The 25843-nt window shown below is 43.4% G+C and overlaps 1 protein-coding gene across 3 annotated transcripts in view; it reads right to left on the minus strand.

Annotated features, from left to right (window-relative positions):
- The window catches only part of TENM2 (teneurin transmembrane protein 2), a 1791425-nt gene that overhangs the window by 167957 nt on the left and 1597625 nt on the right, over positions 1-25843 (minus strand). For all 3 annotated transcript variants that reach the window (XM_044947351.2, XM_044947353.2, XM_044947352.2), the window contains one exon: positions 4088-4282. In XM_044947351.2, coding sequence (XP_044803286.1) covers positions 4088-4282 — 195 coding nt within the window. The remainder of the gene's footprint in view (positions 1-4087; positions 4283-25843) is intronic.

Genomic DNA, 25843 nt, shown 5'->3' on the forward strand with positions numbered 1-25843 from the left:
CCAAACTACTTCATTCTGGGGGACATCAGACTTGAGGAACTTGGATTTAACTGAATTCATGATATTCCATGAAGCTTCCAAAGAGTACCTCTCCCTTCAGGTAAAAGGTAAGAATTTTCATTGTTAAGAGATGTTTCTCAGGATCGCATTTGGACCTTCTCAGGAAGATACTATTTATGTAAATCAGCTCAAAATTATTTGAGCCATGAGGAAACAAAAGCTGCCACTGATTTTTTTTTTTAAATCAGGAATACTGTCTCAGAAAGGTACGTTTCAGTGATTTATTATTACTTAGAGATGTTTATGATGTTACTTGCTCTGGTTACAACCACTTTCAGGCTGAATTCATTCTCTTGGAGACTATTACTCCTGACGACATCAACCCTTTCTGATACTTTCTAATTTGCTCCATTCAGTCGGGTGGAGCACATCTGGCTGTAAATGAACTGAAAGGTTCCAACACATGGAAGACATTCACAAAGAGGCTGTGCAATGCCCTTGACATTGCATGCCTTGCTCAGTCAAGGGACTATAGTAGGTGCTCAATACACATCTGTTGAGGATGAATGGCAGACTTCGCCGTAAGCATTATTGTTAATGAGACAAATTTTCAGTGTGAAGGACTAACTGACAAGAAGGACAGAAGGGTGCCAACAACGTCTTTCTTTGGGGAAGAATGTAGTGCAATTTGGAATCTGCAAAATATGAACTCACTCGTTAAGCATCAATCTTGTCCATATTCTTTTCATAAAAGAAAACCCCAAAGTTCTGTCCTCATTTTGGACATAGAGAAAGCAACAAGTACATGAAAATACCTCGTGTGCTTTGCACCTCAATAATGACTCCCCATCTATAATTAGCCACTTAAAATGTTTGGTGAGGTGCCAAGAGCTAGGAGCTTTCAAAAAACTGAAAAAACCGTAATATATTCATTTTCTTAAAAGGATGACATAAAAAGTAATATACCAAAAAAAAAAAAGAAAGAAAATGGCACTTTTCTTCCAGATTTAAATTAGTTTTCTCTGCTGTATCCTGAATTACAGTGTGGAGGAAGGAGGAAAATCCACTGAGATTTATTAGCCTTGGAGTGGAATGTCATCAAAAGAACCATTTGTTGTATCTAGAAATGGGAGATAACCCTTTCTCTGGTCATTGAGACCAGTAAATATGCCCTTTGTGCTACATAATTACAGCAGCCGATAGAATAACTAAATTCAGACTTTAAGGGGCATAGTTGCACTGTGAATTTTAAATTTGGTTCCAATTTCATAAGGTGGTCTTGTGGTCACGTCCTGAGAGTCTTCAGCAGGCAGGAGGGAGGCTGGCATTTTACGAAGCTTTATAAATAGAAACAGTGTTATACTTAAAAGGGGGACAGTGGCCTTTACCAGCTAAGTACCATGCGCCTCATGCCACCAGCCCCTTGGCAGCTGAAATCATTAGAACTCATTTAGTCTTGGGCCCTCTGTAGGTTTGACAAAAAAGGATTGTGAATGCAATTTTTATCCCTAAGGATAAAAAAGGAGGTCAAGGAGTTTTACAAACAATATGTACTATAAACCCCTGAAGAACCATGAATTACATTTATGAAGTTAAATGTCATTGAAAAATGACTCAACCATGAAACTGACATGAAAACATGGCTGACTTAAACTAATATGTCAATTCCTCTCTCGTCACCTTCCCACTCCCCCAGATATCATTGAGTGAAGCCTCACGAATCTGTCCTTTCGTTTTCTTGTGCAAATTTGTTAATAGTACAACAACGTTTAGGCAGCAAAAACAGAGGATGGCAGCTATTGATTTCATTGCCATGGCCATTTCAGGTAAATTGTTTGAACGTTATGACTATGATGAATATCAAAGAAAAAAAAAGCTAAATGGAAGAAAAAGTGCTGATCCAGGCTTTCTGATTCCATTTCCTGTTTTGAAAACAGCATATGAATCATTTCAGTTCATTCTTTTGGGGTAGCAGAAATCAATAGAGGAAAACTTCATCCTTTCATAATGATCCACGTGACTTCCTTGTTTTGTTGGATGTTTAATTCATTCCAAACACTTAAATAAGACCAATTGGGACAGTAAGAACGTTGAGAAATTACTTGAAATTCCACTCATACAGATATACATAAGCCTTCCTCGACAGAAAAAATTCTAAGATGGGCAACGCCATGGTTCTATCACTACCCTCTTGCCAAATGATGTATGCAAAAGGTCGTTTTAACCTCTCTTGTCGTATTATTGGCCTCTCCCATGTTTTCACAAAATGAAGCTTTGCCTCCTGCAGTCCATTTATCTTTAAGAACTTTGACCTTTTTATTAAATCAGCACTTCCTCCATCCAAACTCCCAATTTGGTTTTATGATGCAGACAGAGGGAGGAAGCCTATTTTTTATAATAGAAGAAAAAAGAGAGAGAGAGTTGAGTGAGTGATGACCTGGGGGGGGGGGGTCACACTTCTGGGTCCCATTAAGGGCACTAGCCCTGATGTATTGGAAAATCTTAGAAGAATACTGTCACGGAAGCAGAGCCTTGTGGAAATAGCTCTAAAAACCATGAAATGGGAGATGTTACAAGGGGAGCTTTTGTATGTGTTTCTAAAGGTAAGCCATTGTCATTCCTCTGTAGTGAGGGCTGTAATGGTTGGTGAATTTGTACAAAAACCCAGAGATCTGTGAAATAACAGGATGAGAGAACAGATCCACTTGCATCTAAGAACCTCGTGGCATCTGAGGTCCATTCTTAATCAGCTTGGCAGTGAGAAGCTGAGAGAGAACATGGGTGCCTGACATTCAAGGATCTTTTCCGGGGAGACATCCTGGGAGGTCATCTCAAGCTGTTTCCTATGGGGGAGGCAATGGGCTTCACTCCTCCCCTTAGTTTGTTGGGCAAGTGGATGCTGATTTTTTTTCCACTGGGAGAATGGGAGAGGAAGAGCCATTTGGGTTGCCTGGGGATATTTCACTGGGAGATGGACTGAGTGGAAAGATGCTGAAGACTTCCAATGCAAAAGCTGAGGAGCAGGTGAGGTTCTGAGAAGAAGGCTTTTTTACATTCCTACCAATGGGGGTTGATTCTTTATATGGGAAGATGCAATAGGTGGCCAACTAGAGCCCATAGTCTGGAAGGGCAAACACAGAGCGGAAGGCTGACAGGCAGCTTGGCTGAGTTCCATTGCCATACAGGTCCCAACACTTGGCTACCAAATGACTTTTAGAAGCACCAACTGGAGTAACTAGGACGACTTAGAGCTTGTTTCTGAACACCCCCAGAGGGATGCTCTTTCCCTGTATTCCTGCATTTTCTCCTCCAAACCTCCCTCTTTCAATTGCTAAGCCTGATCTCTGATCATGTTTCGTCAAACTGGATTTAGCTGATTACATCCTCTGATTCCCCCTCTCCCCCGCCATGTGCTAGAGGCCACTTCAAAGCACAGAGTGAGCGCCTCAGGACTCAGCAAATCCCAGCTTTCTCACTGCACACCCTCTCTCCTCTGTCTCTGTGACTGTAGGTAACCAGGACCGTTTGCTCTACATGGTGTCTCTAAACGACATGGGTACCTATTGTCTCTCAAGCCTGACTGTCTTTTATGGATATGAATTTTGCAGAAATATTTACACAGACATATATGTATCTGAGATTACCAGGAACAGGTTTTTTTTTTTTTTTTTTTTTTTAAGCTTTGGGGAAGGGAGGAGAATTAAGGATTCTTGTTTATTCTTACTGCGTAGCATAATTCTCAATGTAGGGGGCTTTAAATAAAGCAGAAGAAAAGAGAAGAGGGGAAGGGCAAGGAAGGAAAAGGAAATGAAAGAGCAGGAAGGGGAGGAAGTAGAGGGAGACAGAAGACAGAAAAACAAAGGAGAAAGAGAAAAGGAGCTAATTATCATAAAGGAGGGGAAAACAGACCATGCCTTTCAGAGCCACCCTTAAGCTCACTCTCTCAAGTTCTACAATTTAAAAAGTCCATTGAAGCTGAGGGGTTTGAAATGTAAAATGTTTCCTTCCTTTGCAAAACAGGAAGCCAGGACTAGGCTCCTCAGCATAGGTCCAGACCTGCAGACACCAGCCCAGCCCTCGGGCTTACCTTCCTCGCAGTGCTCGCCCTTGTAGCCGGCGGAGCAGACACAGTTGCCATCAATGCAGGAGCCGTGGCCCCCGCAGGAAGGATCAATGCACTGATTCAAGGGCACGTCGCACTCCGCGCCTTTCCAGCCGCTGTAGCACTGGCACGTCCCTTTCGAGTACTGTCCATTCCCGCTGCACAGCACGGGGCAGGCGGCTGCAAAGAGCGGAGACAGAGCACCAGGTCAGCGGGTCCGGAGCTTGAAGGACTGTGTCAGTCTAAGAAGGCAGAGCCCGCTGGGCATCTCAGCTCTGCCTGTACTGCTCTGGGCTGGGGACTTGGGCCACGGACTTGGCAGAGCAATTTTCAAATAAACAATCACCACCACCACAGAAATGCTACTAATGATCACTAATAAGAACCTGCCGTATAGCACAGGGGACTCTACTCAATACTCTGTAATGATCTACAGGGGAAAAAAAATCTAAACACGAGTGGACATATGTATAACTGATTCACTTTGCTGTACAGCAGAAACGAATAGAACATTGTAAGTCAACTATACTCCAATAAAAATTAATTTTAAAATGCTACTAATAAAAGCAGTTACCATCAACTGAATGTTGATTATACGCTGGGCATGGCATAAGATGCTTTAGGTACAATTTACTGCTGAATCGTCATTACCACCCAGTGAGGCGGAGTTAGAATCACAATCCCATTTTATAGGTGAACCTCGGACTGGGGAAAGAACTTTGCTGAAATCACAAAACTCAACAGTAGGGGGCCCCATGGGAAATCAGGTTGCCTCACCTCTTAAGCTGTGCCCTTAACTAAGACCCAACGACAAGCAAGTATTGTTGCTGTTGTTGGTAAGGGGGACCGGGACCCATTTTGCTGCATATTTTACCTTCAGATTGCTGCTGCTGCTAAGTCGCTTCAGTCATGTCTGACCCTGTGTGGCCCCATAGATGGCAGCCCACCAGGCTCCCCCGTCCCTGGGATTCTCCAGGCAAGAACACTGGAGTGGGTTGCCATTTCCTTCTCCAATGCATGAAAGTGAAAAGTCAAAGTGAAGTCGCTCAGTCGTGTCCGACTCTTCACGACCCCATGGACTGTAGCCTACCAGGCTCCTCCGCCCATGGGATTTTCCAGGCAAGAGTACCGGAGTGGGTTGCCATTGCCTTCTCTGTACCTTCAGATTAGTCAACTGCTATTCCTGGTAAGTTTATGTTCATTAAAAAGGAAGGGGATGGGCCAGTGTTGAGACACAACCTCTCTATGCTTCACTTTCCTTATCTAGACCACAAAGAAATAACTGCCGACCCCAAAGGGTGATGTGTGATAAACAATAAAGAGGAAAAATGCCTGGCCTTAAAAAAAAAAAAAAAAAAAAAAAAGAACTGGGAGGGCAGGCTAAAGACAGGAAATCTCTAGCAGTTCTCTAGCAGGGACCCTCTTTCATCTGTTGAGAGGAAGAAGGCTGACAATCAGAGGTGGCCTGGTATGAATTATCAACAATTCTCACCAGTTTGGCCTCAATTATGCTGATACTGTTCCTTTGGAGGTCATTAAGAGTGGGATTTTAGTGGTCAACTTCAGGCTTTGGGCTTTGCACTTCAGGATCAGTTTGTAAAGAATCTGAATTTCCAACCTGCCTTCTGTTGTTCAGTCATTAAGTCGTGTCTGACTCTTCGTGACCCTGTGGACTACAGCACGACAGGCTTCCTTGTCCTTCACTATCTCCAGGAGTTTGCTCAAACTCATGTCCATTGAACTGGTGACACTATCTAACCATCTCATTCTTTGCCACCCCCTTTTTCTTTTGCCTTCTGGAGGAGGGAATGGCAAACTACTCCACTATTCTTGCTGCAAGAACCCCATGAATAGTATAAAAAGGCAAAAAGATATGACACCAGAAGATGAGCCCCCCAAGTCAGAAGGTGTGAGATATGCTACTGGGGAAGAGTGGAGGGCAATTACTAATGGCTCCAAAAAGAATGAAGATGCTTCAGTGGAAATGAAGATGCCAAAGTGGAAATGACGCCCAGTTGTGGATGTGCCTGGTGCTAAAAGTAAAGTCCAATGCCATAAGGAACAATACTGCATAGGAACTTGGAACGTTAGGTCTATGAATCAAGGTAAATTGGATGTGGTCAAGCAGGAGATGGCAAGAGTGAATGTATCGACATCTTAGGAATCAGTGAACTAAAATGGACAGAAATGGGTGGATTTAATCAGATGACAATATCATTATATCTACTTCTGTGGACAAGAATTTCTTAGAAGAACCTGGCTTTTAGTGTGAGCCTAAAATGAGGACACTGTTCCAGGTTATGGAACTGGCATCCAGAGACCTTCAGAAATGACCTACAGAGGTATTTTTAGTGATTCCTGGTTTACCTGCGATTTGTGATGCCGTGGCTCCAAGAATTCTGCAGTCACATATGTGTGTACAACTGGAATGGTCTCCCCATCCCCTGATGTGATTCCATTATCTAATTAGATCACTCCATAATAATGGCCCCACCCACCTTATCAATCCCCCTTGTTGTCATGTTGTTTATTTTTTATAGTAATTCATTCTCCTTCTGTGAGTGTTTAATTTCCCAAAGATATAGTAAACTACAAAAGGACAAGATTACGGTTATCATTGTTGATTTCCTCCTAGTGCTACATTCATCAATGTTGGCTTGCTTGAGTAAATATTTCTATTATGTTCTTGATTCATTCAGGGATTCCCAAGTGGTGGGGGCGTGGGCAAGCACTGCATGGCCATTTATGAAAGGTGTGGAAAGAACAATTTCTAGAGTGGACCTCATGTTGTACATACAATGCCTTTCTTCTGGGGAAGGGTGTGTTGATGGTAATTGACCTTAATTATAAACCGATGTGAAACAAAAACATCTCAACAGTTGACATATGATGGAGGGGTTATTTCCTCCCCTGTCCAACAAATGCTTTATAGGAGAATAAGTGAAAAAAAATGGCCATTTCCAGTAGAATTCTTATCCTTATGACTCTACTAATACCAGAAAAGAAGAATGAGTTCAAAAGTGAGAACATCAAAGTTACATGTTAAATTTAGATAAAATCTCTCTAAATATAGAGAACTTGCCTTCTATTCCAAGAGACTTGAGTGGAGAGACCCATAGAGTTGCTACCCATGCTGACTGTCTGAGAGAGAGTAGAGGGAAGAGTTTTAAATCAGGGAACCCAAGATTCAAAATTAGAGACTGTTAATATGAACAAGTATGAGAAATGATGGGCTTTCTCAAAGTTTGCAGAGGGCTTCCAGGACAAAGTACACTGGTTCCATGTCAGTGCCCCAGGATACACTCATGCTAAGCTCTAGGTCAGGGATGGCCGTTGAGTGCCCATGGGCCACTATTCTCCCTTCCTGCACCTCTGCAGAGACAGATCAAAGCATTTTGCTCCCCCGAGTCTAGAAAAAGCCTGAAAACCTTCAAGGTAGCGCCCTGGCTGGGACTTGGGAGCAGGCGGACAAGAGAAAACTCAGTTGCCCTTTCTGATCTAGGTAACACTGAAGATATCTCCTGGTGGGAAAACTTGAATAAGCACCATTTCTTACCCCCCGCCACCCATTTACACTCAAGAGGGAAAAGCGTGAGAAGTGTGCATATCTAGTGGGATGAGCTTTCAAGGGCTGTTTCTGACCTGAGGGTTATATATTAGACTAATTCTGGATGGCAGAGAAAGTTACATTAAATCACCACCAATGGGCTTCCACTGGACATTCCTTCCACCCCAAAGGTGGAAAAGGGTAAGAAGAAAAGAGGAAAAAATTATTGTCTTTATCAATTGAAAAATAAAATTAGGATTATTTTCTTATTTCATATTGAAACAGCTTCTCTTTTGCAAAAACTCTAAGGTGGTGAAAAAACATTGGATTCTCTAGAATGTAAGCATGGATTTATTTAAAACCAGGTGCCTGGTTTAAAATGTGACCTACTTACATTTCTCAGGGAGGAAAAAAGGGAGAACAGTTAGGTCAGAGAGTTCTCTACATTCTAAAAGCAGCCTTCCTTCAACATGTTTGCTGCATGCTCACCAGGAGGGTGGTAAAAAATGCAAAACACTGTAATGTTCTCCAGAAAGCAGGACACTTGACAGGCTCCACTGATGTTACATAAAAAAAAAAAAAAAAAAAGGCAGGCTAAAGAAGCATGAAGCTCTCTAATAACCCATTTGCCATGGGACAGAGTGCAAATGCCAGATGAGCCCCCTCTGGTAGCCACTGTTGACCTGCATCAGAGAGAACTCCTTCCCTAGGGGTAACTGACTCATCCTCAGACATAACTCAACCCAGAGCATCCCAGTATGGAAGGCTCAGCCTGATCCTCACCTGGAAGGCTGCACGTGAAGTAGGGACCTCCTTCTGCATTAATAACTTTTCTTACTAGTTTTACTCTCAATAATTCTACATGATTTTTTTTTATAGCAAGTTATAGGACAAATATTTCTGCCCCACCTGCCTGCAAGTGATATGGAACAGTTAAGTGGAAAGAACAAGGGTTTTGCTGCCAGAAAGACGTGGGTTCAAATCCTCACCCATCACTTACCAGCTGTGGGATTTTGACAAGATTACCAAACTTCTCTGAGACCCACACTCCCCACAAAAAAACTGTCTCTTTGAGTCGCTGGGAGCAGTACATGTGCGAAGATCTTTGAGGACTCAAAACAGTAGCTGACACCTGGCATAGAAATCAACCGATGTTCCCTATGACATTCCAAACTGAGTGACCAAACTGACTCCCAGGTCTCAAAGGCACACATACCACCACCACCACCACAGCTCCAAATAATACTAACAGAAAGATCTCATCTTGTTCTTCCCCTGCTTGTGGGTGGGAGGTGGTTCTGGAACCACAGTGGAAAGTTTTATGTCCCTGTCTCTCTTCCCTCTTCCTAAGGCTTTAAAGGAGCATGGTACTATACATCCAAGCTTCTATTTAAAATTAATTAAAACGTTTCCACAAAGTGGCTATTTCTGTTTTAGTAAATCTAGTAAATGGAAGCTCTAAGACTTGTGCAGAAGAAAAATAAATTACTGCTGCCACTAATGACTGACAAGTTACAGGCTGATGACAAAATTATGACACAATTTAGATTCACCTAAATGGTGTAAAACTCATTTTAGTGATCAAGCTGGAGCTTTCCCCTCGCCGCCCTAAAGTTCTCCATAAAGGATGAAATGAATTATCCATGTTATTTACTCATTGGGAAGTAACAGGACAAGTCAGTCATGTCTGCTGCTTTAAGTGAAATGGGCGCCATTTCTTTGGAGCTTGCAGTACAGGGAGCAGCTGGAGAGAAGACAGAGGGGGTTGAAGAGGGCCAGGCAGCCAGACACACAGGGAGCACGCCTGCATCTTGACGAGGCATCTGTGGGCTGGGCTAGATGTTGGAGGGATTTTTCAAATTAAGTGTCTTTTTAAAAACAGGGTTCCATATGATTCTGCAATTCCATCCCTGGGCATATATCCAGACGAAACTACAATTTGAAAAGGTTCACGCGCCCCAATGTCCATAGCAACGCTAGCGCCATTTACTAGAGTCAAGACATGGATACAACCGAAATGCCATCAACAGATGAATGGATCAAGGTGGACATGCATACATATATACAATATATACATATATACAACAGAACACTACTCAGCCATAAAAAAGAATGAAATAATGCCATTCACAGCAGGATGGACCTAGAGATTATCATACTCAGTGAAGGAAGTCAGAAAGAGAAAGACAAATACCACATGATGTCACTTACATGTGGAGTCTAAAATACAACACAGATAAACTTATTTACAAATCAGAAACAGATTGTTGTGGGTGCCAAGGGGGTGGGTGGGGAAGGGAAGGACTGGGAGTTTGGGATCAGCAGTTGCAGGCTATTATATACAGAATGGATAAGCACCAACATCCTATTGTATACAGCACATGTATCTATATTCAATATCCTATGATAAACCATAGTGGAAAAGAATATGAAAAAGAATGTATAAATGAGTCACTTTGTTGTACAGCAGAAATTAACATAACATGGTAAACCAACTAGACGTAAATTTGAAAAAACAAATAATGTGTGTTTTAAAATTGATATGAAATCTGATTGACTGGAGAATACTTGGGCCTAGGACTCTGAGAAATTGTCAAAACTGTACTAACAATTGGTTGCCTCACATCCCAGTTAGTCAATAAACACTAATAAACAACCTAATACATGCGAGTAGCTGGCTTAGGTGGTAGGAAAAAAGGACAGAGAAATAAAGATGCCTCGAGTCTTCTGAAGCAATTAAGGATATAATATTAATATTTTGGGTCATGGAGGTGAGACAAAGTTCAGTGTCATTGAAACCAAAAGAGGTGTCCCGTTGTCTTTAGAGATTGTGGACACAGTTTGGTGCTGAGCTGAAGTCAGGAAAGGTAAGTTTCCATTATTTCTGGGCTCTTGCAGGTGACAATCTATTTGATAGTCAATAAAGTCTGATCTCTATTACACACCATAAATTTGATACAGATTAAAGATCCAAATAAGAAAAAAAGCCTACACAGTATTTGAAAAAATACTGAAGACTAATTTTATTTTCTTGTGAATGGGATATATAAAAAAGATAAATTCAAGGGGCCAAGAAGATCAGCTTTGAGAACAGTACACTGATATGAATGCAGAGTTCCAAAGAATAGCGAGAAGAGATAAGAAAGCCTTCTTAAGTGAACAATGCAAAGAAATAGAGGGAAACAATAGAATGGGAACAACTAGAGGTCTCTTTAAGAAAACTGGAGATACCAAGGGAAAATTTTATGCAAAGATGGGCACAGTAAAGGACAGGAATAGTATCGACCTAACAGGAGCAGAAGAGATTAAGAAGACGTGGCAAGAATACACAGAAGAACTACACAAAAAAGGTCTTAATGACCCAGGTAACCACGATGATGTGGTCACTCATCTAGAGCCAGACATCCTGGAATGTGAAGTCAAGTGAGCCTTAGAAGCATCACTATGAACAAACCTAGTGGAGGTGATGGAATTCCAGTTGAGCTATTTCAAATCCTAAAAGATGACGCTGTGAAAGTGCTGCACTCAATATGCCAGCAAATTTGGAAAACTCAGCGTGGCCACAGGACTAGAAAAGGTCAGGTTTCATTCCAATCTCAAAGAAAGGTAATGCCCAAAAATGTTCAAACTAACACACAATTGTGCTCATTTCACATGCTAGCAAGGTAATGTTCAAAATCCTTTGAGCTAGGCTTCAACAATACATGAACTGAGAACTTCCAGATGTACAAGCTGGGTTTAGAAAAGGCAGAGGAACCAGAGATCAAATTGCCAATATCTGTTGGATCATAGAAAAAGCAAGAAAATTCCAGAAAAACATCTACTTCTGCATCATTGACTACACTAAAGCCTTTGAGTGTGTGGATCACAACAAACTGTGGAAAATTCTTAAAAAGACGTCTCCTGAGAAACCTGTATGGAAGTCAAGAAGCGATAGAACCAGATAAGGAACAATGGACTAGTTCCAAGTTGGGAAAGGAGTACGTCAAGGCTGTATATTGTCACCCTGCTTATTTAACTTATATGCAGAGTACATCATGTGGAATTCTGGGCTGGATGAAGCACAAGCTGGAATCAAGATTTCTGGGAGAAATATCAATAACTTCAGATATGCAAATAACACCACCCTATGGGAGAAAGTGAAGAGGGATTAAAGAGCCTCTTGATGAAGGTGAAAGAGGAGAGTGAAAAAGCTGGCTTAAAACTCAACATTCAAAAAACTAAGGTCATGGCATTCGGTTCAATCACTTCATGGCAAATAGATGGGGAAACAATGGAAACAGTGACTGATTTTATTTTCTGGGGCTCCAAAATCACTGCAGATGGTGACTGTAGTCATGAAATTAGAAGACGGTTGCTTCTTGGAAAAAAAGCTATGATAAATCTAGACAGTGTATTAAAGAGCAGAGACATCACTTGGCCAGAAAAGGTCCATCTAGTCAAAGCTATGGTTCTTTCATTTGTCATGTATGGATGTGAGAGTTGGACTGTAAAGAAAGCTGAGCGCTGAAGAATTGATGCTTTTGAACTGTAGTGTTGGAGAAGACTCTTGAGAGTCCCTTGGACTGCAAGGAGATCAAACCAGTCCATCCTAAAGTGAATCAACCCCAAATGTTCATTGGAAGGACTGGTGCTGATGCTGAAATTCCAATACTTTGGCCACCTGATGTGAAGAGCCAACTCACTGGAAAAGACCCTGATTCTGGGAAAGACTGAGGGCAGGAAGAGAAGGAGGCAACAGAGGATGAGATGGTTGGATGGAATCACTGATTCAATCGACATGAGTTTGAGCAGGCTCTGGGAGATGGTGAAGGACCTGGAAGCCTGGTGTGCTGCAGTCCATGGGGTTGCAAAGAGTTGCAACTGAATAACACGACAACTGAGGAAACACTGGGGAAATATATTTTCTAACATTTTACAGAATAAAGCTTGGCATATGAAATACAAAAGGAACTCTTACAAATCAATAAAAAGAGACAAACAAATGAAAACCTGGGCAAAGGACAGATAAATATAAACATAAACTGCCAATAAGGATTTCCCTGATGGTGCAGTGGCTAAGAATCTATCTGCTAAAGTAGCAGATACAGGTTTGATCCCTGTTCCAGGAAGATCCCACATGCCACAGAGCAACTAAGCCTGTGGGCAATGACTACTGAGCGTGTGGTCTAGAGCCCAGGAACTGCCACTACTGAACCTGCATGCTACAACTACTGAAGCCCTTGTGCCAAGAGCCTGTGCTCCACAATAAGAGAAGCCACCACGACGAGAGGCCCATGTGCCGCAATGAAGAGTAGCCCCAACTCTCCACAGCTAGACAAAGCCCAGGCTCAGCAACGAAGACTCAGTGCAATGAAAAAAAAAAAAATCACCAATAAAAGTATGGAAAGATCTCAACTTCACTAGCAATTAAATAAATATAGATAAAAATGAGAAATAATCTTTGACTTATCAGATTAAAGAAATCTATAACTTTTATATGTAGAATGGATAAAAGACAAGGTCCTACTATATAGCACAGAGAAACTATACTCAATATCCTATGATAAACCGTAATGGAAAAGAGTATAAAAAAAAGAATGTATATACATATAACTGAATTACTTTGCTGTATAGCAGAAATTAATACAACTCTCAATAAAAAATTTTTTTAAAAATCGAAAATACATAACCTCCAATGCTGCCACAGCTGAGGGGGAAACGGGCTCTGTCACAGTGGATGTGGGGCAGAAGTTCAAACTAGCTTCCAGGGGGCTCATTTGCTCCCATCTGAATAGCTCCCTGGCTCACCATGCCCAGCTGAGAAGCCTGTTGACCTTGGTGCCTCAGTTTTCCCTTCCTATGAAATGGGTGGGACAAGAAAGGACCATTTTTGCAGGAAGAGTGAGGAGGATGGAAAGCAGAACTAAGAAGCCATGACAAAAGTATAGATACAAACACGACTGGCCACTCTCTTCATGATGATAGTCTCTGACTGGAGCCGCCCCCCACCTTCCTGCCCGGATTACTCAGACACTTTAGTTGGCCTCAGTGTGGCGGGCAAGATCCAGCAGCCCCTGTGAAGACAGGAAAGTCAAGGATGCTTCTGACAGAGCCTCCGGCTCAGAGGGCCAAAGTTCAGGCGCACCCACTTCCTCATTCCCATTCTGTCAAATGGCACATTAATAAGCAAGGAAGCGATTCAGGGAAGAATTTCCAGAAGGACGAAAAACTCATCAGGTGTGTCAGATCTCTGACATTCAGGAGCCATGTGGGGAAAGCAGCACACGCTGACTTAAGCACGAAAGTATGGATGCTTTAATTAATCCGGGGTGAATTTAATTGCTTTAGTTAAGTGGAAATCGGGTTAAAAATGATGCAGAGCATGCTGGGGTGTGTTAAAAACATGACATATGAGTTGGATGAATCGATAAATTAAAAGTGCACAGATGTTTTAATTAAACCCAGGGAAGTTAACGAAGATCGCAAGAGACTTTTAAGCCTATGATTAATTCAATTCATTTAAAATACCTGTAGAGATATGGGGATGCCTCCATTTTGAGAGTTATAAAAGTTCTCAATCGATAAGGGCTTAAGCTTTTCTTAAAAAATGTCTAAGTTTTTCTGTGTGTGTGTGTGTGTGTGTGTGTGTGTGTATGTGTGATCGAACAGCATTAATTACATAATGAATATTTAAAATTTTCAGAGTACACAGTAAGCTTTTTTGCAGCTCAAGTCCAGACTGAAGTAACTTTTCATTCTTATTGTGATTCAGGCATTGAGATGGGCTTGAAAGTTACTGGTGTCCTGTTATCTGCAAGCATGGGAGCTCCCCCAAGACACGAAGGCCTGTTTGTTCACTGTTTATTGACTGGTACATAGAAGAGGACAAGGCGGTGTAGGCTTATGAGTTAGACAGCTCAGATTTCCCTTCGGTTTTACCAGTGATGTGACTCTGGACACCTTATTTTCAGCCTCATTTTCTTTATCTTCAAAATAGGACTAAATTGCTGGATTACCTAACCCGTGGTGTTTTTAAGAGGATGAAATGAGATAATGCTTGTGAAGTGCTATGTACAATGCCTGGCACATAGTAAGAAATCTATAGGTATGATTTAGCATCTTTTTTTTTTAGGAGAAAATTGTTCCAGATTATCACATCATAAAGAGACAAGAGGGACTTCCTTGGCAGTCCAATGGTAAAGACTCCACGCTCCCAATGCAGGGGACCGAGGTTAGATCCCTGGTTGGGGAGCCTAAGATTCTGCATGCCACACCGGGGCCAAACACAAACAAACAAAAAGACCAAGAGACAGGAGAGGGGGAAACGCTCTTTCCCATCACCCATCCTGGCTGACCTCCTCTCTAAAGACTGGTTTATCTCCCAATATGGAACTTTTTTTCCCTAAAACTAGAGTATGTTCCCACCTCTGTATGTCTCATTCCTACAGCAGGTTTCCCTAGGGTTAGGCCCTCTGCTTTCTCGGTCTGCTCTGCTTATCTAGTAGTTATAAAAGGAAACAAAAAGTTTTGTAGCCTCAGAAGTAACTTGACTTGGGGGAGGGCTGATGAAGGTGGGTGCTGTGGAGAGATTTCTGTTTGGTGGTGTACCACCCAGCAGGAGTGCCCACGTTCTGGAGGCAAGGCTCTGCAGGAGGGCACCAAAGAAAGGGCACTGAAGCTTCCAAACGGAGGCGGCAGGCATCCTCCGCCCCTGCCTGGCAAGCTGGGGAGAGTGGAAGGTAAATGAGATATTGCCGCTCCTGCTCTCTGGGCCATCTGGGCAGAGTCCAAAGGCAGCGGCATCCAGACTCAGACCTGGATGTGCGCCAAAGTCATCTGGGGATGCTGTGAGAGTGAGACTCTGATTCAGAGGGTCTGGTGTGGGGCCAGAGGTTTGGATATTGAACAGGTTCCCCAGGCTGATGCTAGCACCCCAGACCTACTGAATCAGAAACTCTGGGGGGAACCCAGCAAGCTGTGAGTTAACAGGTGATCCTGATGAATAGGGCTCTAAAGCCACGCCTGGGTGAGTACCTTAGCTTCTCTGAGTCTCAGTTTCCTTAGCTCTGAAATGGGGATGACGATGATGCCTGATGTGGGGATGACCCAAGATCATTCCATTTAAACCCTCTGCACAGGGCCTGGCATTCACTTCATGTTCAATATGGGCAGAGATTCTTACACTACTTTATCAAAGGTGCCTTTGCTGAGTGTGGACACTCAGTTTCTGCAAAGCCTGAACGAAGGGCCTGGCTTCAGGCCTCATCTCCTGGGTCCTTGCCGCCAAGAAATTTCTGCACGTTTTCTCAGGTCAAGGACAGGAACAAGGAGAGGTGGGATTCAGCCTTGAACTGCACTGGGCGGTGGAACGACTCCTGTGGGCAGCAGCCATGGCCCCTGGCCAGTCTGTATTACAGGGGATTGTGGAGGGAGGTGGGGTGGCAGAGGGAGACAGGTGTGAAAGACAGGTGGTCTAAAGGAACATCCATGCTTGTTCCAGGAAAGACAGGTGGAATCTGAGACAGGTGAGCCAGCTGTGAAAGGGGAAAGTGGCTTCCTTGGCAAAGATGCTCCGAGGGGAACATTTCTGGGGTGGTGGGGAGGACCCCTATATCACGGGTGGAGATGAAGGGGCTCATCATTCCCCTTCCGAGTGCAGATGCCCACTTGAGGGAGCAACTGATGGGGTGATGGGAAACAGGTGAGCAGATGAAGCCAGCCAGGAGAGCCAGATAGCTGAGTTTCTGTGACGGTTTTAGAGTAAGTGAGGGGTCACTGCTCCTCATTTAGGAGATTTTTCTGCCAAGTTAGGAAAACCAAGTTAGGGTCACAAGTTTCAAAGTCAACCAGACATAGCATCAACATCTAGCCTGCAGTGTGACCTTGGGCAAGTAGTTTTCTTTCTCTGAGTCTCTGTTTATCCTGTAAAATATGGATAACAGTGATTTCCAAGGCTTGTGAAGATTAATGCTGGGTAGTATTTATGGAGCATTCAATATGTGTCAAGCATGGTCTACATGCTTTACATGCATTTACTTTTTAGTCCTCACAGCAATCCATCAGGTAATATTGCTATTGCCCCCATATTATGGATTCAACAACAAAGGCTTAGAGAGGCTAAGTAATTTTCTACAGTGGGTATAGTTTCAAATACCTGCTTTGCCACACTCTACCTAGGAAATCCTAGTTTCCTCTCCTGAGGGTTTCTGGGGCTCAAATCCAAATCCCAGTGTATATCTGCTACACAAACTGCGTGCCAAGCACATCTTCCTACACTCACATCTTCGGTGAATCCATCTCACGGCTGGTCTGATGTTAAGGGTTCAGGCCGGATTGCTTGGTTTGAATCCTGGCAATACCACTTATGAACTGAGTGATCTTGAGCGAGTTACTTAACCGCTCTGTGTTTCATTTTCCTTGCCTGTAAGAGGCGATGATAATCATCTATAAAATAGGACAATTAATGATTCATTGAGCTAATTATGCAGCTGTTTAGAGCAGTGGCTGCACACAATAAGAACTCAATACATGTCAGTGATGATGACAATGATTTGACTTTAGTGCTAGAACTTGGCCAAGAGGGACTGGGTAGTGGGTACAGCCAGACATCCTAGAATGTGAAGTCAAGCGGGCCTTAGGAAGCATCACTATGAACAAACCTAGTGGAGGTGATGGAATTCCAGTTGAGCTATTTCAAATCCTAAAAGATGATGCTGTGAAAGTGCTGCACTCAATATGCCAGCAAATTTGGAAAACTCAGCAGTGGCACAGGGCTGGAAAAAGTCAGTTTTCATTCCAATCCCAAAGAAAGGCAATGCCAAAGAAAGCTCAAACTACTGCACAGTTGTACTCATCTCACATGCTAGTAAAGTAATGCTCAAAATTCTCCAAGCCAGGCTTCAACAATATGTGAACCGTGAACTTCCAGATGTTCAAGCTGGTTTTAGAAAAGGCAGAGGAACCAGAGATCAAATTGCCAACACCCACTGGATCATCAAAAAAGCAAGAGTTCCAGAAAATCATCTATTTCTGCTTTATTGACTATGCCAAAGCCTTTGTGTGGATCACAACAAACTGTGGGAAATTCTTCAAGAGACAGGAATACCAGACTATCTGACCTGCCTCTTGAGAAACCTGTATGCAGGTCAGGAAGCAACAGTTAGAACTGGACATGGAACAACAGACTGGTTCCAAATAGGAAAAGGAATACATCAAGGCTATATATTATCACCCTGCTTATTTAACTTCTATGCAGAGTACATCTTGAGAAACGCTGGGCTGGATGAAGCACAAGCTGGAATCAAGATTGCCAGGACAAATATCAATAACCTCAGATATGCAGATGACACCACCCTTATGGCAGAAAGTGAAGAACTAAAGAGTCTCTTGATGACAGTGAAACAGGAGAGTGAAAAAGTTGGCTTAAAACTCAACATTCAGAAAACTAAGATAATGGCATCCAGTCCCATCACTTCATGGCAAATAGATGGGAAAACAGTGGAAACAGTGGTAGACTTTATTTTTTGGGGCTCCAAAATCACTTTCAGATGGTGACTGCAGCCATAAAATTAAAAGATGCTTGTTCTTTGGAAGAAAAGCTATGACCAACCTAGACAGCATATTAAAAAGCAGACATTACTTTGCTAACAAAGGTCCATCTAGTCAAAGCTATGGTTTTTCCAGTAGTCAGTCATGTATGGATGTGAGAGTTGGACTTTAAAGAAAGCTGAGCACCGAAGAATTGATGCTTTTGAACTGTGGTGTTGGAGAAGACTCCTGAGAGTCCCTTGGACTGCAAGGAAATCCAACCAGTCCATCCTAAAGGAAATCATTCCTGAATATTCATTGGAAGGACTGATGCTGAAGCTGGAACTCCAATACTTTGGCCACCTGGTGCGAAGAGCTGACTCATTGGAAAAGACCCTGATGATGGGAAAGATTGAAGGTGGGAGGAGAAGTGACAACAGAGGATGAGATGGTTGGATGGCATCACCAACTCAGTGGAGATGAGTCTAAGTAAACTCCAGGAGTTGGTGATGGACAGGGAGGCCTGGCGTGCTGCAGTCCATTGATTCACAAAGAGTCGGTAGCAACTGAACTGAATTGAACTGAAAAGAAAAATGGCAAGATTCCCATCCTCTTTTCTCAAGGCCCCACAGAAACTTGGTAGGAGCAGAGACCAATTCCCAAAGAGAAGACTATGTTCCTGTGGTTGCAGCATTTCTGGGCCTCCCCTGACAGCCATTCAGCAGTGGACCTTGTACTTTCTAATTGCTATTACTGAACAAGGAAAGCTCTGCTGTATTAAATTTCTACTGCAGGTTGGGGCCTTAAGTTCAGCACCAAATACACCACCTAAAAAACTTACATCAAAACCCACACCATCAGAAGCCTTATCTTTTCTGAAAGGCAAGACTGCTTTATGCACAAGCTAAGGAAGCATCTTAAGTCAATGACAGACTTCAAACAAAAGTAAATGAAAGAAAAAGGAATCAGAGTTAAAAAGCATCTAGCCCAGGATGACCCTGGTGGTACAGTGGCTAAGACCCCACACTCCCAATGCAGGGGACCTGGGTTCAATCCCTGGTGGGGGAAGTAGATCCCACACCCCACATGCTGGAACTATGAGTTTGCATGCTGCAACTGAAAGATTCCTTGTGTGGCAACTAGAATATCCTGCATGCCACTTGGAAGTCCCTTTGTGCTTCAACTAAGACCCAGAGCAGTCAAATAAGTAAATAGGTACAAATATTAAAAAAAAATCTAGCCCACAGCAAATAGCATACAAGTATAGTGATGAGAAAGTCATGCAAGGGAATTAGTAATAACAGAAAAAAACCATAAACTAAACAATAATCAAATAATAAGCCTGATTCTAGCTGGACAGGAGAGGCACCTGATGGAAAACAGTGCAAGACATCAGGGAAAAAAAACACCATATCTCCTCAAGCTCTGAATGTGAACAGGTTGCTTACTGCATTAAAAAATTAATGACATTCTCTGCTAGAAGGCACTCTTCAGTGTAGCTCCTTTACTGTACTCTTCCACCATGGAATTTTTTCCACATTCCTTGAAACTAGTTGACTCTTCATAGATCCACACTTATTGCTTCATGAACTTCCTTCTCTTCTCCTTAATGACATCTATCGTATTCAGAGTCCACATCCCAGCACGCCAGACTTAGGCTTCCATTTCCTACTTCCTTATCATGTGCATCCATCAGACGGGAAGCTCCCAGAAGGCACGCCCTGGCACTCTCACTTGTTACCTTATGTCTGGTACTTAGTGCAGTGCCTGGCTCACAGAGGGCACATGATAGGCACTTGCTGGATGCACAAATAAGTTCGGTCCCCTGAACTGATTTGGATCGAGGTGTTAGAACCCTCATACGTTCTTCTGGGGGTGAGGGTCAGTTCCACTTGAACTTCTAGCCCCTCGGAGCCCCCAGTTCGGCGGCGGACTGTGGCATGACTGCCCTGCAGTTCATGCTGACTGCTTCCTTCACTCACTGCGAGGATGTCTTCGAGTGCCTGATGCAGACTGGCAGGTTTATCAGGAGACAAGGAGCTGCCGTCCGCACTGCGTATCTGAGGCACAAGAGGCGCTGCGCCAGGTCAGGAGAGCAAACCCGCGTTTCTGTCACTTGGACGCACACCTGGCCACTTGGATGTGGTGGGAATCTCGTCTGCTAATGTGGCAAATTCTCCTCCTGGCAGGAGGGCCCGAGTCTGCCGGCTGCCTGCAATACACAAACTGGCAGACCTGAGGCACACTGGGCACAGCTGGCAGTGCAGGAACAAAGGGGACTGTGAGTTTGTGATGAAGGAGGACCTGGGCTCGGGCTCTCTTGAAGACATTTATCAAGAAAGAAAGGACATGATCGTGGGCTGCAGCCGGGAGATGGCATGCTCCGTTCAGGGAGGCAGGAGCCCCGGGACTGGCTGTCTCTCTCCTCTGCACTCGCTAGCACGATTACCTCACCCTGTCTGCCCCAGAGCTCTCCCTGCTAACACCTAGGAGTTTCCTAGGCTCAAAAGTTGTCCATGAGTGGCAATCTGTCATCGTCACCAACAGATTGCACAGGACCAATGGGATGGAGCCACCCCACCATCTCTGCCTTATGTGTAAGGGGCGAGGGGCAGGTATACACATGCTCACACCCACAAGCACACACCCCCTCACAGAGAACCATATTTGAATCTTTTTCTTATCAAAGACCAGAAGTCCATCTTTGATAGAATTCACTGAGAAAGGCACAGCATCTTATGAAAACCACATAACCTCATTTTTTTTTTTTTTGCTGCACTGCACGGCACATGGGATCTTAGTTCCCCAACCAGGGATCGAACCTGTGCCCCCTGCAGTGGCAGCACGGGTCTTAACCACTGGACTGCCAGGCAAGTCCCTGTAGAACTTCAATCTAATCATGAGAAAACATCAGACAAACCCACATCTAGGGGCTAGCTAAGAAATGCCTCACTAGCACTCTGCAAAACACACTCAAGGTCATGGGAAAAAAAAAAAAAAGACTGAGGAGCCCTTGCAGACTGGAGGGCACTAAAGAGACATGACAACTAAACACAAAGTGAGATCTGGACCAGAAAAAAGGGGCAAAATTAGAAACATGTCTGTAACTTAGTCAATAGCATCGATCCATGTTAATTTCCTGGTTTCACCAACTGAACTTTGGTAATTTAAAACGTTGACATCAGGGGAAGCTGAATGAACCCTGGGAACTCTGTGTACTATTTATGCAACCTGTCTGCAAGACAAAAATGATTTTAATATTAATAAAAAAGCTTAAGATATTGGGGAGGGTGGTTAGAATACGATTTATCTCACATTGCTGATATGAGCATGGATAAGACTGTATGCATTAAGTACTTTATACAAAGCCTGGTACATCTTTAATACTTAATAACTATTGGTGGTTATGAAAAAAAAGAAACTATCTGAAATGGAGGCTTAACAGACCCCAAGTAAATCAGGCACTAATCATTAAGCTTACCCACTTGAAGCTGGTAGAGTTGAACCTGTGCGCCTATTTTTACCAAATTTCCCACTTTATCACCTACCTATTGTGTAGGCAGTGACTGCGTTATTTTCAGGACCCTAAACTTAGGACTTGAGATGTTCAAGGCTTGAATTTCTCTAGAAGCCAGGCTGGCTCACACATGCTATACAGTAGGATCCAATTTGGGGATCACTGGTGTGAAATGATGGAGAAGGCAATGGCACCCCACTCCAGTACTCTTGCCTGGAAAATCCCATGGACAGAGGAGCCTGGTAGGCTGCAGACCTTGGGGTCACGAAGAGTCAGACACGACTGAGGGACTTCACTTTCACTTTCCCCTTTCATGCATTGGAGAAGGAAATGGCAACCCACTCCAGTGTTCTTGCCTGGAGAATCCCAGGGACGGGGGAGCCTGGTGGGCCGCCGTCTATGGGGTCGCACAGAGTCTGACACGACTGAAGCGACTTAGCAGCAGCAGCAGCAGGTGTGAAATGAATGTCTGAGAAGCTGACTTGGCTTGATTGCTCAGAGCAGGGAAAAGATTCCATACTTGAATGCAAAACAAAACTACAATGAGGTGCCACCTCACGCCAGTCAGAATGGCCGTCTCTGAAAAGTCTACACTGTAGACTCTACAAATAACAAGCGCTGGAGAAGGTGTCGATTAAAGGGGACTCTCCTACACTGTTCATGGAATATAAATTGGTTTACAACCACTATGGAAAACAGTACAGAGGTTCCTCAAAAAACTAGAAATAGGGTTGCTATATGATCCAGCAATCCCACTCCTGGGGATATACCTGGACAAAACTACAATTTGAAAAGATGCATGCACCTCTGTGCTCACAGCAGCACTATATACAACAGCCAAGACATGGAGACAACCTGCCCATCAACAGAAGAATGAACAAAGAAGATGTGGTACCTACATACAATGGAGTATCACTCAGCCATAAGAATGAAATAATGCATTCTGCAGCAACACTGATGAACTATGTGAAGAGATTATAAGAAAGACAAATACCATATGATATCACTTACATGTGGAACCTAAAACACGACACAAATGAACACATCTACAAAAAAGAAAGAGACTCACAGACATAAAGAACAGGCTGGTGGTTGCCGAGTGGGAGGAGGGGCAGGGCTGGAGCAGGAGTTTAGCAGATGCAAGCATGGAGCATTAGCAGATGCCAACTATCATACACGGGATGGATGGACAACAGGCCCTACTGTGCAGCACAGCAACTGCGGTCGATATCCTGTGATAAGCCGTGATGGAAAAGAATACAAACAAGAATGCTGCTACTGCTGCTGCTAAGTCACTTCAGTCGTGTCAGACTCTGTGCGACCCCATAGACGCTAGCCCACCAGGCTCCCCCGTCCCTGGGATTCTCCAGGCAAGAACACTGGAGTGGGTTGCCATTTCCTTCTCCAATGCATGAAAGTGAAAAGTCAAAGGGAAGTCGCTCAGTCGTGTCCGACTCTTAGCGACCCCATGGACTGCAGCCTACCAGGCTCCTCCATCCATGGGATTTTCCAGGCAAGAGTACTGGAGTGGGGTGCCATTGCCTTCTCCGATGAACAAGAATAGATATGTGCATAACTGAATCACTCTGCTGTATACCAGAAACTAATACAATATTGGAAATCAATTATACGTCAACAAAATTTAAAAAAAGAAAATATTTCTTTCTCAATAGATTTAAAGGCAGCGCTAGTTGTTAGTTAGTGTTAGTCACTCACTCATGTCTGACTCTTTGTGACCCTATGGACTGTAGCTTGCCAGGCTCCCCTGTCCATGGAATTCTCCAGGTAAGAGTACTGGAGTGGGTAGCCATTCCCTTCTTCAGGGGATCTTCCTGATCCAGGGATCAAATCTGGGTCTCCTGCACTGCAGGCAGATTCTTTACTGTCTAAACCACCAGGGAAGCCCAAAGGCAGCACTAATCTTTCCTATTTATTGCAACAGATTCCAGGTTTCTTTTCTAACTTTTCATTTTGACGTAGTTACTTTTAATAGAAGTTCAGCTATGTAAACCTAATGGGTAGACTTAAAGAAATATGTTAAGGAAATAAAAATTCTGATGCTCCATGAATTTGACAAAAATCATGAAGGTGGTACATGAAAGAGCAAAGTGTGAGAAATGAGGGATTAGGGTGTTTCTAAACACTGTCCTTGTTAATGAAATAGCTAAATTGTGCCCATTTCAAAAAATACTAAGGAAGTAACATCTTCAGGGCCAAGAGGCAAAAGCTTAGTCCTAACATTCTTAAGCCAACTTACCCAAGAATAAGTGAGGAAACAAAGAGAAAGCAATTTTCGTCTCTAAACACTTCAATTTTGCCCACTGTAGGCATCAACAGCTGAATTAAAATATACAAGTTCAGAGGCCGATTTCAGGAACGGCTTCTGAGTATGCCAGAGGAACTACTCTTAACAGCCACTCGATATTTGTTTCGCGAGGATCAATTATATACCCCGACTAATGCACAATCAGAGCATGCTGCCCGGCCCGCAGTACATGTGGTGAATGCAAAACACACACCGAGAGGCCTTTTAAGCAGCTAAATGCACACCCCATTACAGATCCATAATGCAGAATGGGCGCTCATCTGCAAATGGATGGAGAGCGAAGAGTTCTTAAATGGCTGGGGTACTTAGGGCTGAAAGGCCGGTCCCTGGATGTGCAGCCGGAGCACACACGGTTTTAGGATTAATAATACATCGAAGTGTGTCAGTGTTAATATACATTTACAGCTCGCAGGCCATGCAGCAGAGTGTTCAGCCCGTTTGCAGCCATACAGAAAAGGACTATTCTGTCCTTTCTCTCATTAATGCCTTCACTCCCAGGAAAATTAGATTATGCAAGAAAAGCCATTCAGACGCTATTGAGGTTTTCCCTACTTTAAAGCCTTTGCTCAGGAAAAGTGCTCGGCACCTCGAGGCAGGTGTCATCTACCTCCCTCCATCAAAGCCCATCAGAACTGGAGCCAAGGAGCGCCAGGCTCTGCTGTCTACCTGGGGGATGTGTCCACATGCCCTTGGGCATAGTGTGGTAAGGAGAAAAGCGGCCGAGAGAATGGTCTGGTCCGGTGGATGCCTGCTCTCTTTTCCTTTTGCATCTGACAGGTTTACTAAATCTTTGACATGATCCTGTGGTTAAGGATATGAATGTAGGTGGTGTCATTTAGCAATGAATCTCACACAGGTGCAACCAAACCACAGTCCTGTTCATTTATCAATCAGCATTCGGAAGGATATGGGAATTGCAAATCTTTGAAATACTGTGAATATTTGAAATACCATACAATTTCCCCAAGCCATTGTGGTGAGGGTGGTACTATTTAGCATTTACAGAGCGGCTTTATTAGTGATTGCCTCTCTCTTAGAATGTCAAGGCTGCATGGTCTTTTGAAGAAGAGCACACAAAGGGATGAAAATAGTATACAGATACATAAATAAATATACTATGGCATGTGTAAGTAAAAGATGGTAAAACTAAACCCTCCACGGGCTCCCAAAGTGTTCTGCTAAGAGCTTGGGGGTATATTCTCTCATTCCATCCTCACAATGAATTCAGGAAGAAGTTCCCTAGTTTTCCAGAGGAAGAAACCAAGATTCAGAAATGTTAGGTCACTTGCTCAAGGCCACAGAGATCCTGAATGGGGCTGGAACCCAGGAAGGCCTGACTCCTGAACAAAGGCTTGGAAGCTCTCTACTGCTGTTTTTCAGACCCACGCACTGGTGGGTGGGGAGTCCGTGCAGTTAGTGTATTTCATTTTTTAAAAGTGAAATAGGACAGAATAGAAAAGAAACATGAAGTGTTGTTTTATGAAAGTCTCATTTTAATTTTATACCTGTGTTTATCATGAACAAATACTTGTGTGTGTGTGTGTGTGTGTGTGTGTGTGTGTGCATGCATGAACCATGTCTAAAAAGTATGAGAAGCTCAGCTCTCCACTACACTCGCCTGTGATAGCATCACTTGAAGGTCAAACTCAAGGTCTCCTGTTAGCTAGATATGAGCCATAAGTCCCCTGTTTTTGTGAGAGTCATTTTCTTTCTTCTATTACCTTTCCCCCAAGAATCCCAGGGCCCCCGTCATTCTGTGCAAAGCAGTGTAGATAAATTAATAATACAATTTAAAACCGATTCCACCAAGATAAATAGCACTTCCTAGATTAAGAGCGTAGC

Source organism: Bubalus bubalis, chromosome 9 (genome assembly GCF_019923935.1).
Source record: "Bubalus bubalis isolate 160015118507 breed Murrah chromosome 9, NDDB_SH_1, whole genome shotgun sequence".
NCBI lineage: Eukaryota > Metazoa > Chordata > Mammalia > Artiodactyla > Bovidae > Bubalus > Bubalus bubalis.